Genomic DNA, 14,406 nt, shown 5'->3' on the forward strand with positions numbered 1-14,406 from the left:
AAACAAAAAGTTAGGGGTAAATAGACCAAAAAGTAATTGGAAACTAAACAATCTCATCTTAAAGAATGATTGAGTGAAACAGCAAATTATAGACACAATTAATAATTTCACTCAAGATAATGACAACGATGAGACATCATACCAACATTTGTGGAATGCAGCCAAAGTGGTAATAAGAAGAAATTTTATATCCTTAGAGGCTTACTTGAATAAAATAGAGAAAGAAAAGATCAATGAATTAGGCTTGCAACTAAAAAAAAACTAGAAAAAGATCAAATGAATCCCCCCAATCAAATACTAAATTTGAAATTCCAAAAGTAAAAGGATAGATGAATAATATTGAAAGTAAAAAAAAAAAAACTATTGAACTAATTAATAAAACTAAGAGTTGGTTCTATGAAAAAAAACAATAAAATTGGTAAGCCTTTGGTAAATCTGATTAGAAAAAGGAGGGAGGAAAATCAAATTAGTAATAGTCTTAAAAATGAAAAGAGAGAACTTTCCACTAATGAAGAGCAAATTAGAGAAATAATAAGGAGTTACTTTGCCCAACTTTATGCCAATAAATTTGATAACCTTAGAGAAATGGATGACTACCTCCAAAAATATAGACTTCCTAGATTAACAGAGGAGTAAGTAAATTGCTTGAATAGTCCCATTTCAGAAAAAGAAATAGAACAACCTATTAATCAACTCCCTAAGAAAAAAATCCCCCCAGATGGATTTAATTGTGAATTCTACCAAACATATAAAGAACAATTGGCCCCAGTGCTATATAAATTATTTGATAAAATAGAGAATGAAGGAGTACTACCAAAATGCTTTTATGACACAGACATGGTACCAGGTACCATGGTAGTAGGCTGAAAACAGAGAAAGAAAATTATAGACCAATCTCCCTAATGAATATTGATGCTAAAATCTTAAATAAAATATTAGCAAAAAGACTACAGAAAATGATCCCCAGGATAATACATTATGATCAAGTAGGATTTAAACCAGGAATGCAGGGCTGGTTCAATATTAGGAAAACTATTAGTTCCTTTTCTACATTTTTAGTTTCAAGCCCAATTCATTGACCTTCTCTTTCTCTATTTTATGTAAGTAGGCCTCTAGAGATATGACATTTCCCCTTATTACCACTTTGGCTGCATCCCACACATTTTGGTATGACATCTCATTATTGTCATTTTCTTGGGTGAAGTTATTAATTATGCCTATGATTTGCTGTTTCACCCAATCATTCTTTAGTATAAGATTATTTAATTTCCAATTCGTTTTTTGTCTATTTTCCCCTGGCTTTTTATTGAATGTAATTTTCATTGCATCGTAGTCTGAAAAGGATGCATTTACTTCTTCTGCCTTTCTGCATTTAAGTTGGAGGTTTTTATGTCCTAATCTACAGTCAATTTTTGTATAGGTTGCATGAACTGCTGAGAAGAAAGTGTATTCCTTTTTGTCTCCATTTAGTTTTCTCCAAAGATCTATCATATCTAACTTTTCTAGTTTTCTATTTACCTTTTTGACTTCTTTCTTATTTATTTAGTTGTTTAATTTATCTAATTCTGAAAGTGCAAGGTTGAGATCTCCCACTCTTGTAGTTTTGCTGTCTATTTCTTCTTTCAGCTCTCTTATTTTCTCTTTTAAGAATTTAGATGTTACACCAGTTGGTGCATATATGTTTAATACTGATATTGCTTCATTATCTATGCTACCCTTTAGCAAGATATAGTGTGCCCTTCTCTTTTAATTAAATCAATTTTTGCTTTTGCTCACTCTGAGATCAGGATGGCTACCCCTCCTTTTTTTACTTCACCTGAAGAATTATAGATTCTGCTCCAACCTTTTACCTTTACTCTGTATGTATCTCCCTGCTTCAGGTGTGTTTCCTATAAACAATCCATTCTGCTAACCACTTCCTCTTTATGGGGGAGTTTACCCCATTCACATTTATGGTTAAAATGACCAATTCTGTATTATTTGCCATCTTGTATTTTTTAGCTTTTTTCTAGATGAGTTTTCCTTTTTACATTTAGATTATACTCAACTCTGCCCTACTCTTTCTTTTGAGTATCTGAATTGCTGACAACAATTTTAAACATATGGTATATGTTTCCATGTAATAAACATAAGTAATTTGTCCTTGTTGAGTCCCTTGAAATTAATTCTTGATGTTGGTGGTTATATGTTCAATTTTCTGTAAAGTTTAATCCTGAAAGTCCTGAAAATCTGCTAGTTCCCTGAATGTCCATTGTCCCCATTTTAATATTATAATTAGTTTTGCTGGATATTATATATCTGGCTGCTGGTCTAGTTTTTGGATGGCTGATATGTTTTATTTCAGGACATGTGGTATATTATTGCTACTGATAAAATTTTTTTTATTAAAGTTTTTTTATTTTTTTATTTTCAAAACATGCACGGACAATTTTTCAACATTAACCCTTGCAAAACCTTTTGTTTCAATTCCCTCTTTTGATGGCAAATAGTCCAGTATATGTTAAATATGGTAGAAATAGATGTTAAATACAATATATGTTATATTCTATCATATTAATTGTGCTGCACAAGAATAATCAAATTAAACAGAAAAAAATGAGAAAAGATAAAATGCAAGTAAATAACAATAAAAAAAGTGAAAAATGATTTGTTGTGAACCACACTCAATTTCCACAGTCCTCTCTGGGTGTAGATGGCTCTCTTCATCACAAGACTATTGGAACTGGTCTGAATCATCTCATTATTGAAGAGAGACCCATCCAACTGATAGTCTTTAGAATTTTAATTGTACCTTCAGCATATTTGAATTGTTTCTTTGTTTTTTTTTTTCAGAGAATTTTCTTTTTGATCTGGAGGTTTCAAAATTTAGAAATAATATTCTTATGTTTTCCACAAAGGATTTCTTTGAATTGGTAATTGTTTCATTTTTTTTTTATTTCTACTTTCCCCTCATGTACAACACTTCAGGACTTTAAAAAAAAAGATTCATTTTTGTATGAAAGTTTTTTTTTTTTTTGGGGGGGGTAACTCATCCAATTATTCTTAACTTTTTTCTTCTTGATCTATTCTTCAGATCTGTTGTGTTTTTTCTTGTAAGAAGTTTGAAATTCTGTTCTACTTTTTTCAACATTTCTATTTTTTTTGTCTCATACTTCTACTTGCCCAAGATAAATTTTTACTTAAAGACCCTATATCTCTTTTTAGAGTTACTTTTCCTCTCAATATTTTCTTCTTTTTTTCTTCCATTCCAATCAACAAAATATCCTTTGGTCTTGATGTACTCAGACCCCTGATTTCCCAATGTCCAGAATGAGAAAATTCATGTGTTGGCTTCTGGATGTAGCTGGTTCAGTTCATTACTGCTCCATTGGAACTGATTTGGTTCATCTCATTGCTGAAAATGACCAGGTCCAACAGAATTGATCATCATATAGTATTATTGTTGAAGTATGTATCAGCATCAGTTCATGTAAGTCTCTCCAGGCCTTTCTGAAATCATCTTGTTGGTCATTTCTTAGAGAACAATAATATTCCATAATATTCATATACCACAATTTAGCCATTCTCCAATTGATGGGCATCTACTCAGTTTCCAGTTTCTGGCCACTACAAAGAGGGCTGCCACAAACATTCTTGCACATACAGGTCCCTTTCTCTTCTTTAAGATCCCTTTGGGATTCAACATTAATTCTTGCAAAACCTTGTGTACCAATTTCCTCTCCATTCCTCCTGTCCCTCCCTTAGAAGACAAATGGTCCAATATATGTTAAACATGGTAAATATATATTACATCCAATATATGCATACAGATTTATACAATTATCTTGCTGTGCAAGAAAAATCAAATCAAACCAGAAAAAAATGAGAAAGAAAACAAAATGCAAGCAAATAAAAACAAAAAAAGTGTAAATGCTATGCTGTGAACCACACTCAATTTCTTCTTTCAGGATGTAGATGAATCTCTTCTTCATAACATCCTTGGAAATGGTCCCAATGATCTCATTGTTGAAGAGAGCCACATCCATCAGAATTGATCATTATATAATCTTGCTATTGCTGTGTACAATGATCTCCTGGTTCTGCTTATTTCACCCAGCATCAGTTGATGTAAGTCTCTGAGTCTTTCTGAAATCATCCTGCTGGTCATTTCTTATAGAATAATAATATTTCATAGCATCCATATACCATAACTTATTTAGCCATTCTCCAACTGATGATCATCCATTCAGTTTCCAGTTTCTTGCCGCTACAAGAAGGACTGCCACAAATATTTCAGCACATTTGGATCCCTTTCCCTCCTTTAAGATCTGTTTGGGATAAAAGTCCAGCAAAAATACTGCTGGATCCAACAGTATGCACAGTTTGATAACTCTTTGGGCATAGTTCCAAATTGCTCTCCAGAATGGTTGGATCCATTTACAGTTCCACCAACAATGTATCAGTGTCCCAGTTTTCTTACATCCCCACCAACATTTGCCATAATCTCTTTTGCCATCTTAGCTGCTCTGAGAGGGGTGTAGTGGTATCTCAGAGTTGTCTTAATTTGCATTTCTGTGATCAATAGTGATTTAGAGGACTTTTAGTCATGTGACACTAGAAATAGTTTCAATTTCATCTGAAAATTACCTGTTCATGTCATTTGACTATCAATTGGAAAAATTCTGATAAATTTGAGTTAATTCTCTATAATTTTATAAATGAGTCTTTATCATAACCTTGGAATGTAAAGATGTTTTTCAAGTTTATTGCTTCCCTTCTAATCTTGTCTGCATTAGTTGTGTTTGCACAAAAACTTAATGCAATCAAAAATATCCATTTTGTGATCAATAATGATCTCGTGTTCTTTCACAACTTCCTTCCTGCTCCATAGATCTCAGAGGTAAACTATCCTGCTTTAATTGGTTTATGAAATCAATCTTTATGTCTAGATCATGAACCCATTTCAACCTTATCTTGGTATGTAAGTGTTAGGTGCGGGTCAATGCCTATTTTCTGCCATACTAGTTTCCAATTTTCCCAGTAGTTTTTATCACATATGAATTCATATCCAAAAGCTGGAGTCTTTGGGTTTGTCAAACACTACATTACTATAACTCCAAGGAATATCATGGCTAAATTTCAGAACTAACAGACCAAAGGAAAATATTATAAGCAGCCAGAAAGAAACAATTAAAATACCAAGAAGTTGCAATAAGGATTACCCAGGACCTAACAGCTTCTACCTTAAAGGATAAAAGGGCCTGGAATCCGAAACCTGAAAGGCACAAAATTTCATTTGCTTTTCAATGTGCAATGGCTCCTTGCAATCTCAGATCTTGGTGTGTGCTACATACACAAGCTATACCTGAAATCATATGATAATCTTAATAGATGCAGAAAAAGCTTTTCACAAAATACAGCACTCATTTCTATTAAAAATACTACAGGAAATAGGGATATATGGTGATTTTATTATATTTGCTCACCCTACCTAAGAGCATTTCGTATTTTCCCAACTGATCAGATCTAACTTTATTTGTGTGAAAAGTGTTTTGTAATTGTTTTCATATAGTTCCTGAATTTGCTGCAGGTAGACTGCCAAATATCTACAGGTATTTTATATATAATTTTAAATTTTTTTTTTTATTTTGCTGTTGCACTTTGTTGGTAATATATAAAAATCCTGATGATTTATGTGGATTTATTTGTATCCTGCAACTTTGCAATGCTGTGAATTTTTTTCGGTAGTTTTTTTAGTTGAATCCTTAGAGTTCTCTAAGTATAGCTTCATAACATCAACGAAGAGTGATAATTTGGTTTCCTCATTACCTACTCTAATTCATTTGATCTCTTTTTCTTTTCTTATTGGCAATGCTAATATTTCTAATACAATGTTGAATACTAATGGTGATAATGGGCAGCCTTGTTTCATCCTGTATCTTATTGGGGATGATTCTAGTTTGTTCCCATTACATATGATACATGCTGATGGTTTTTTAAAGTTAATTTTAAAGATTATTCCATTCCTATTCCATTCCTATATCTCTAATGTTTTTAGTAGGATTGGATGTTGAATTTTATAAAATGCATTTTCTGCATCTATTGAGATAATCATATGATTTTTGTTAGTTTGATTGTGGATATAATCAATTATGTTATTAGTTTTCCTAATATTGAACCAGCCCTGCATTCCTAGAATAAATCATACTTGATCATGGTGCATAATCCTGGGTATGACTTGTTGTAATCTCTTTCCTAAAATTTTATTTAAGATTTTTCCATCAACATTCAAGAGGGAAATTGGTGCATAATTTTCTTTCTCTGTTTTGACCCTACCTGGTTTTGGTATCAGCACCATGTCTGTGTCATATAAGAAATTTGGTAGGACTTGTCCTTTCCCTATTATTTCAAATTCTTTACATAGTATTGGAATTAAATATTTTTGAATTTTTGGTAGAATTCACATGTAAATCCATTTAGCCCTGCTGATTTTTTTCTTAGGGAAGTGATTAATAGCTTGATCTATTTCTTTTTTTCAAAAATGGGAATATTTAGTAATTTATTTCCTCTTCTGTTATTCTGGACAATCTATATTTTTGTAGGTATTCCTCCCTTTCACTTATATTATCATATTGGCTGGCATACTTGGGCAAAATAAATCCTAATTATTGATCTAATTTCCTCTTGATTGATGGCATTCTCCCTTTTCATTTTTGATACTAACCATTTGATTTTCTTTTTTTTCCTTTTTCTCATCTAATTAAATGATTAATTATCTATTTTGTTCATTTTTTCAGAAAACCCAATTCAGTTTTCTTTATTAACCCACTAGTTTTCTTACTTTCATTTTAACAATCTCCCCTTTTATTTTCAGAATTTCAAATTTGGTATTTAACTGAGGGTTTTTAATTTGTTCTTTTTCTAGCTTTTTTAGTTTCAAGCCCAATTCATTGATCTTCTCTTTCTCCATTTTATGTAAATAAGCCTCTAGAGATATAAAATTTCCTCTAAAAACTGCTTTGGCTGCACTCCATAAATTTTGGTATGTTGTCTCATTATTGTCATTATCTTACATGAAATTATCAATTATGATTTGTTCCTTCACCCACTTACTCTTTAGGAATAGATTATTTAGTTTCCTATTAAATTTTGGTCTACTTTTCCCTGGTCTTTTGTTTCATGTAATTTTTATTGCATCATGATCTGAAAAAGTGAATTTACTATTTCCACTTTTTCAGGATTTGATTTTGAGGATTTTATGTCCTAATCCATGGTCAATTTTTTTATAGGTTCCATGTAATTCCAAGAAAAAAAAAAACCACATTCCCTTTTCTCACCATTCAATTTTTTCCAAAGATCTATCATAGCTAACTTTTCTAGAATTCTATTTAACTTTTTAACTTCTTCTTATTATTTTTTTTTGTGATCCACTTTATCTAGTTATGAATGAGCAAGGTTCAGATTTCTCACTAGTATAGTTTTGCTATCTAATTCTTCTTGCAGCTCTCTTAATTTCCCCTGTAGGAATCTGGATGTTATTCTACTTGGTGAATATATGTTTCATATTGATATTACTTCATTATCTATGGTACCTTTTAATTGGGTGTAGTTTCCTTCATTACCTCTTTTAATTAGGTCTATTTTTGCTTTTGCTTGATTTGAAATCAGGCTTGCTACCTCTGATTTTTTTTTTTTTTTTACTTCAAGTGAAATCCAGTCTTTTACTTTTACTCTCAATATATCACTCTGTTTTAAATGTATTTCTTATAAAAAAAAAAAAAAGTAGGATTCTGTCTTTTAATCCAGACTGCTAGATGTTTCTGGTTTTTTTGGATGGTTCATTCCATTTACATTCACAGTTAAAATTACTAACTGTATTTCCTGCCATTTTGTCTTCCCCAGTTTTATTTGACCACTTTCTTCCTCAGCCAGACTCCTTCTTTTACAATTCCTTCCCCTTCCTATTCTTTCTCTCCCCCTATTTCACTATAGGGTGAGACTAACTTCTCTGTAAAGCTAAATGTGTCTGATATTCTCTCTTTGTGCCAAATCTGATAAGAATAAGATTTGCACAATGCTCAACCCTTTCCCTTCTTTCCCTCAATTTCAAGTGGTCTTTTTTGTCTCTTTATGAGATGTAATTTATCCCATTTTAACTCCATTTTCTTCTTCTTTCAGTAGAATCACCATTCCTCCTCCAGTTTCTTTTTTATATCATCACAATAAAATTAAATTATGCCTACACCCTCTAAGTATATCCATAACAGAGATACAGATTTCAAAAATTAAACATATCATATTCTCATATAAGGATATAAGCTTTTTAACTTTTAAAAGAAAGTTCTTTTTTTCTTTCCTTTATAACTTTTTCTACTACTGTTGAATTCTGTATTTAAATATTAAATTTCCTATTCTTTTTTCATCAGAAATGAATGAAATTCACCTGTTTCATTCAAGGACCATGATTTTCCCTGAAAGATAATTCTCTATTTTTGCTGGATCATTGATTCGTGCCTGCAATCCAAGATCTTTGGCCTTTCAGAATATCATATTCCATGCCTTTTGATCCTTTAAAGTGGAAGCTGCTAGGTCCTGGGTAATACTGACTGTGTCTCCTCAATATTTGTATTGTTTCCTTCTGGCTTCTTGCAATATTTTCCCCTGATTTGCTAATTCTAAAATTTAGCCATGATGTTTCTTGGGGTTTTTATTTTGGGGTCTCTTTCAGGAGGTGATCTGTGAATTCTTTCAATGTGTATTTTACCCTCTGGTTTTAGAACATCAGAATGGTTTTCCTTGATGATTTCCTGAAAGATGATGTAGGCTTTTTTTTTTTTATCATGGATTTCAGAAATTTCAATAATTCTTAGATTGTCTCTCATAGATCTATTTCCAGGTCAGTTGTTTTTCCAATGAGGTATTTTATATTTTCTTCTATTTTTTTAAAATTTTGTTTGACTTATTCTTAAAATCTTATTGAGTCATTCATTTCCATTTATTTAATTCTCATTTCACAAATTCTGTTTTTTTTTTTTTTAACAAATTAGTTTCTTTTTCACATCTATTTTGTAAGGACTTATATTCCTTTTCCATTTCATCAAATCTATTTTTAAGGAGTTTTCCTCAGATAATTTATGTTTTTCTCTTTCCAAACTCTCTTACAAAGTTCTCATTTCTTTTCCCATTTTTCCTTTCTTTTAAGATCCTTTTTTAATTCTTCCAAGAGAGATTTGTGAAATGGGGACCAACTCATAACAACTTTGGGGTTTATTCTGAGGATGATTTGTATTTAGGATTTTTCAGGATTTGAATTCTGTTATTCTCTTTCTCCATAAAAACTATCTATGGTCAGAGTTCTTTTTCACTTTTTTTTGCTCATTTTTTTTAAAGGCTAAACAAAACTAAAGTCAACTATGGTCATATGAAAAATGTTTTAATTCACTATTGATTTGAGAAATACAAATTAAAAGAACTCTAAAGTACCACTTCTCAACTCTCAGATTGACTAAAATGACAGAAAAAGGTAATTATAAATATTGGAGGGGATGTGAGAAAACTGGAACACTAATGCATTGTTGGTGGAGTTGTGAAATGATCCAACCATTTTGTAAAGCAATCTAAAGTTATGCCCAAAGAACTATCAAACTGTCCACTAGTTTGATACCAAATCCCACTATCAGTTCTGTATTCTAAGAAAATCGTAAAAGAGGGAAAATGATGTACATGTGCAAAAATGTTTGTAACAGCTCTTTTTTGTGATAACAAACAATTGGAAAATAAGTTAGATGCCCATCAATTTAGTGAATAGCTGAACAACTTGTAGTGCATAAAGACCATTGAATATTATTGTTCTATAAAAAATGATGAAAAAGCTGATTTTAGAATTGCTTGAAAAGATTTATATGAACTGATATTAAGTGAAAAAAGCAGAACCAGGAACACATTGTACACAATAACAGCAAGAATCTGCAATGATCAACTATGATGAAAGACTCAATTCTTCTCAATGATTCATTGATCCATTCTGAATAGGCTTTGAACAGAAAATGCCATCTGCTTTCAGAAAAAGAACCATGGAGATTGAATATAAATCAACATATGCTAAATTCACTTCATTTTTCTGTATTTTTTCTCTCCCATGGTTTTTCTTTTTTGCTCTGATTTTTCTCTCTCAACATAATTCATAATGCAATGTGTATTGAAAAATAAATACATTTTAATAAGGAAAAATATTTTTCTGCATCCTTTAAAATAATCAAACAATTTCTATTGTTTAACATTAATGTGGGCAATTATGTGTACAGTTGTAATGATATTGAACCAGTTCTGAATTTTTAGTCTAAATTTTGTCTAGTTATAGTATGTTATCTTTGTCATATATGTTGTAATCAATTATTTAGTATTTTATTTAAATTTTTGCATCTATGTATATTTTATATTACAGAAATTTTTTTTTGTAATGCTTTTCTCTATTTTGATTCTTCTTAATTTAAGTAATAAGAGCATAATGGTATTACAGAAGAAATTTAGTAGGGCTCCTTTTTTAACCTGTTTTTTTCCAAACAGTATTAAAATTAATTGTTCTTTAAATGTTTTGTAGAAATCACCTGCAAATCTGTTCCTCATAATTCTGGGCAACAAAATTCTCTTCTAGAAAATGAATGATTTTGACAAATTTATCTCTAAGGTAAATTCTACAAATAACATTCAATAAACAGGTGCTAGAAATAACAAATTTTCTAGTGGTAAGAAATTTAGTGAGCTTGATAAATTTATCAAAATTCTGCTTAATACTTTGGTCACCTTTCCTTCCATTTGTAAAGTAAATGCAAGAAAGGGTTTTTTTTAACTTTGGCTTCAAAAAGATATTATTAAGTCTTATTTCAACTCACAATTTGAGGAATCAAATATAGACATTTATCTACAATCAATATAAAACACTTATACTACAACTTGAAGAATGGTCAAGACTTTAGAAACATGTTTAACCTTGTCAAGCTAATTTTATCAGAGATAATAGATTTAATTTTTATTTTGCAGCTACACTAAGTCTTTCAGGGTATTACAAAAAGGTATTCTGAGAAATCACATCATTGCAATATAGTTGGATATATCTGACTCTAGACCTCTGATTTTAATGCTGCATATTGGTCATCAGGCTAAGTTCTATAGACAAGAGGTACAGTCTTGTTAATTAATGTTACTAGTGTACCAGTAAATTTTCCAACATATTATACTTAGATAATGTATCAAAATATTATAAGTTTACGGTGCCAAGGGGGAAAAAAATCACACTTAATTTAAATAGGGACATTCAACTTTCCCTCTTTGTCTCTCTATCTTTTTCTCTTTCTCTCTCTCTCTCAATCTCTCTGTGTGTTTATATGTATTCATATATGCATGCATGTATGTATGTATATGTTATATATAATAAAATTATTCTAAATTCTTCACAATAACATTCCCAATATCTAACCTATGAAAGGTATTTTTTACAGGAAGCACTCTTCTGTTAGGGTTATGGTAATCACAAAATTTATCTGAAACTGAATAAATATCTTATGGATATAATTTGATTTTTTATTTAACCAAAACAAGAGATTTGATGTTTTAGATACACATTAATACTATATAACATATAAATTAATGATAATATATACATATATGCAAGTATCACTAACTACCATTTATGATAGTACCTATGATATGTAAGACTTTATGTAAAATACATATATGCAGATATACATGTACACATAGAAATATTGTAGTATATGTAAAATACATTCATATAATAAACATTACCACATACTTTATAACATATAATCACAAACCAATAATATATAATAAGCAAACATAGTATATTAATATATATGTGTATATATATTATATATAGTATGTGATATATAGTATGTGATTTTAAGTTCTTCGTTCTATAGGTTTATTAGGAAAAATATTGATTTGAATCATCGAATTATCATTTATTATAAACTTTTCATTTCCTGGACTATTTTTCCTACTCCTACTAAAAGCACACAGTGAAATGTGAAAGGCAAAAGCAAGGCTCATGGTGAAGCAAATGATAGATGATAACATATTTTATAACAAAAAAAAATACAAAAAATTAAATGGAGAAGTCTGCCATCATCCAGAAAATGTTGTCAGAATTGTTGATGGAAAATTAAACCTGCCAACCAAAAATGGCCTACTATTTTACATGACCCTGTGAATATTATGTTGATATTTCCATTAGGGATGATTATTCTTTATTCTTTGTCTAATATGAATTATGCACTTTAATTTCACATGCATATTCATTTTAAGACAGTCTAAGACATAAGAAATTAAATAAAAGAAATTATACAAATTGATAAAAAGAAATGTTATTAATTTTAAGCATTGGTCCTCAGGTGTCTATGGTTTCCCATATCATATAGCATGAGTTCCTTAATGCTGAAGTGAAAATGTAGCTACTTTCTATTTCCCACAAAAAAAGCATTTCCACTTTTTCTCTTCTTTTTGTATTAAAATAGATTTTCATACATATATGAATGATGATAAATCTAATATATGGCATAAGTGAAATGTCATTTTATCATCAAATCAATTTTTTTTGAGCAATCGGAGTAAAATTTAGTTAAATTACCTTTGGATACTGTTTGACAGGAATCAGTACTCGTTCTGACAGTTTTATATTTTTGTTGCTGATGACATCAAGGTATTTCTTTTCTTCATCTTCTTTTTTCCCATCAGAACCCTGAAACTTTTCAATTTCTGAAAATGGAACAAAAAGAAAAAAAAGAAAAAAATAGTATTATTAAAATAGATATACTGGTTAAGTTTATCTTTCTAATTTAATTTTGATAAACATTTATTAAAATGCCTAATATACTCAACTGAGATGAGGGCTAGCAGAAAATGTGACATACATACAGAGATACTATTGGCTTATCTGTTTCTAAAAATGGTAGTGAATGATTTCAGTAGAGACTCACACTGTTTCTAAAGAGATTTCAGTCTCCAAGGACTAAACAATAATAACAAGAAACCTGGCAGAGTAGTTTCTATCAAACAAGAAGTCCAATAAGCATCAATATATTACAAAAGAAAGAAAAAATTCTTAAGAGTACTAAAAACATCCCAGCATATTCTACTATTCTAAGCATGACAGATAAAATTGTTGGAATCCTTACTAACTGCTAAGTAATTGGAGTTGATCTAATCTTACAAGAAGATGTTTTGGGCAGAACCTGAAACAAGGTACTAAGTAGAACTAATTAATACAAGGCTTGTGTTCACACCTTTACTCATTGGAGTCTACAAGTATGCAAGCTTCACAAAGTACACTTTCTAACTTCAAGGGAGTCCACACCTCCCTTAAAGCTCATTGGGCCAGAGAGCACTATGGGAGAAAACCCATAATCCCATTCTCTCAGAAGAGTCAGATAAAAGACCAGCGATGAGGGGTCTATGGCAGAATACATTTTTTCCTCTTGGCTGGCTGGTGGCAGACGAAGAGTTTACAGAGTGAAGAAGCTACAAGTCGAGATTTCACCGGAATGACATGAAGAGTGGTGCTGGCTCTGGAGGCTGAAGAAAGCAGAGGCAGAAGCAAAGGACAAAGAGGCAAGAGCTCTTGGAACCAAGCAGAGAGATAGGCCTCTAAGATAACCAGGCTATATTGGAGATAATAAAAGATCTGAACTTTCATCACCTGGCTGCATTTTGAGAAGAAAAAGCTCACAACATTTTGGCGCCCGAACAGGGACCGATTCAGATCCATCTGAACTAGATCACAACATAAAATCAAGGAATTTTAAAGGAAATTGCATTTTCTTTTAAAAATTTTACTGAGAAAATAAAAGGAAATTGTTTCATTCATTCATTGAAAAATTTCATTGGAAAATTTTATGTGTTGTGCTTATCATTAAAGGGAAAACAAAGATTAATATTTTATTCTCTCTCACCAATAAGGGATTACAGTCTAGAAAGACAGAAATCCAAAGAGACATAAATTGAATGATTCACACTGAAATAAAGTTCGTTCAATAGTTTTAAAGAATTGCTGAATGATATATGGAATTTGTTTAGATATAACAAAACCAATATTGTGGAGTGATATTACAAGGTATTTTATGAACTTTTAAATGTGAGTAATAATGACATCTCTATTCTAAGGAGGTGCCAATGCATAGTTAGAAATAACAAAGAAGATAATTAAATTTTTAGATATTATTAGTATTAGTATTAGTTAGGAAACATATTGAAATATGCTGGCAAAATCAACAATAAGCAATTAACTTTATATTCTGTATGTATTACAATTATATTATATATATATATATACACACACACACACACACACACATGCATATATACATATATACACATACATATGTGTGTCACACACAGTTTCAAAATTAAGTAGCA

General features: G+C 30.6%; 1 protein-coding gene across 2 annotated transcripts in view; it reads right to left on the reverse strand.

The window, feature by feature from the left end:
* Positions 1-14,406, reverse strand: part of KHDRBS2 (KH RNA binding domain containing, signal transduction associated 2) — a 903,675-nt gene that overhangs the window by 679,955 nt on the left and 209,314 nt on the right. For both annotated transcript variants that reach the window (XR_007953562.1, XM_051997202.1), the window contains exon 2: positions 12,623-12,750. Coding sequence is in view for 1 of the 2 variants with exons in the window: in XM_051997202.1 (XP_051853162.1) it covers positions 12,623-12,750 (128 nt within the window). In the remaining variant the exon portion in view is untranslated. The remainder of the gene's footprint in view (positions 1-12,622; positions 12,751-14,406) is intronic.

This window comes from Antechinus flavipes, chromosome 4, assembly GCF_016432865.1.
Source record: "Antechinus flavipes isolate AdamAnt ecotype Samford, QLD, Australia chromosome 4, AdamAnt_v2, whole genome shotgun sequence".
NCBI classification, from domain to species: Eukaryota; Metazoa; Chordata; class Mammalia; order Dasyuromorphia; family Dasyuridae; genus Antechinus; species Antechinus flavipes.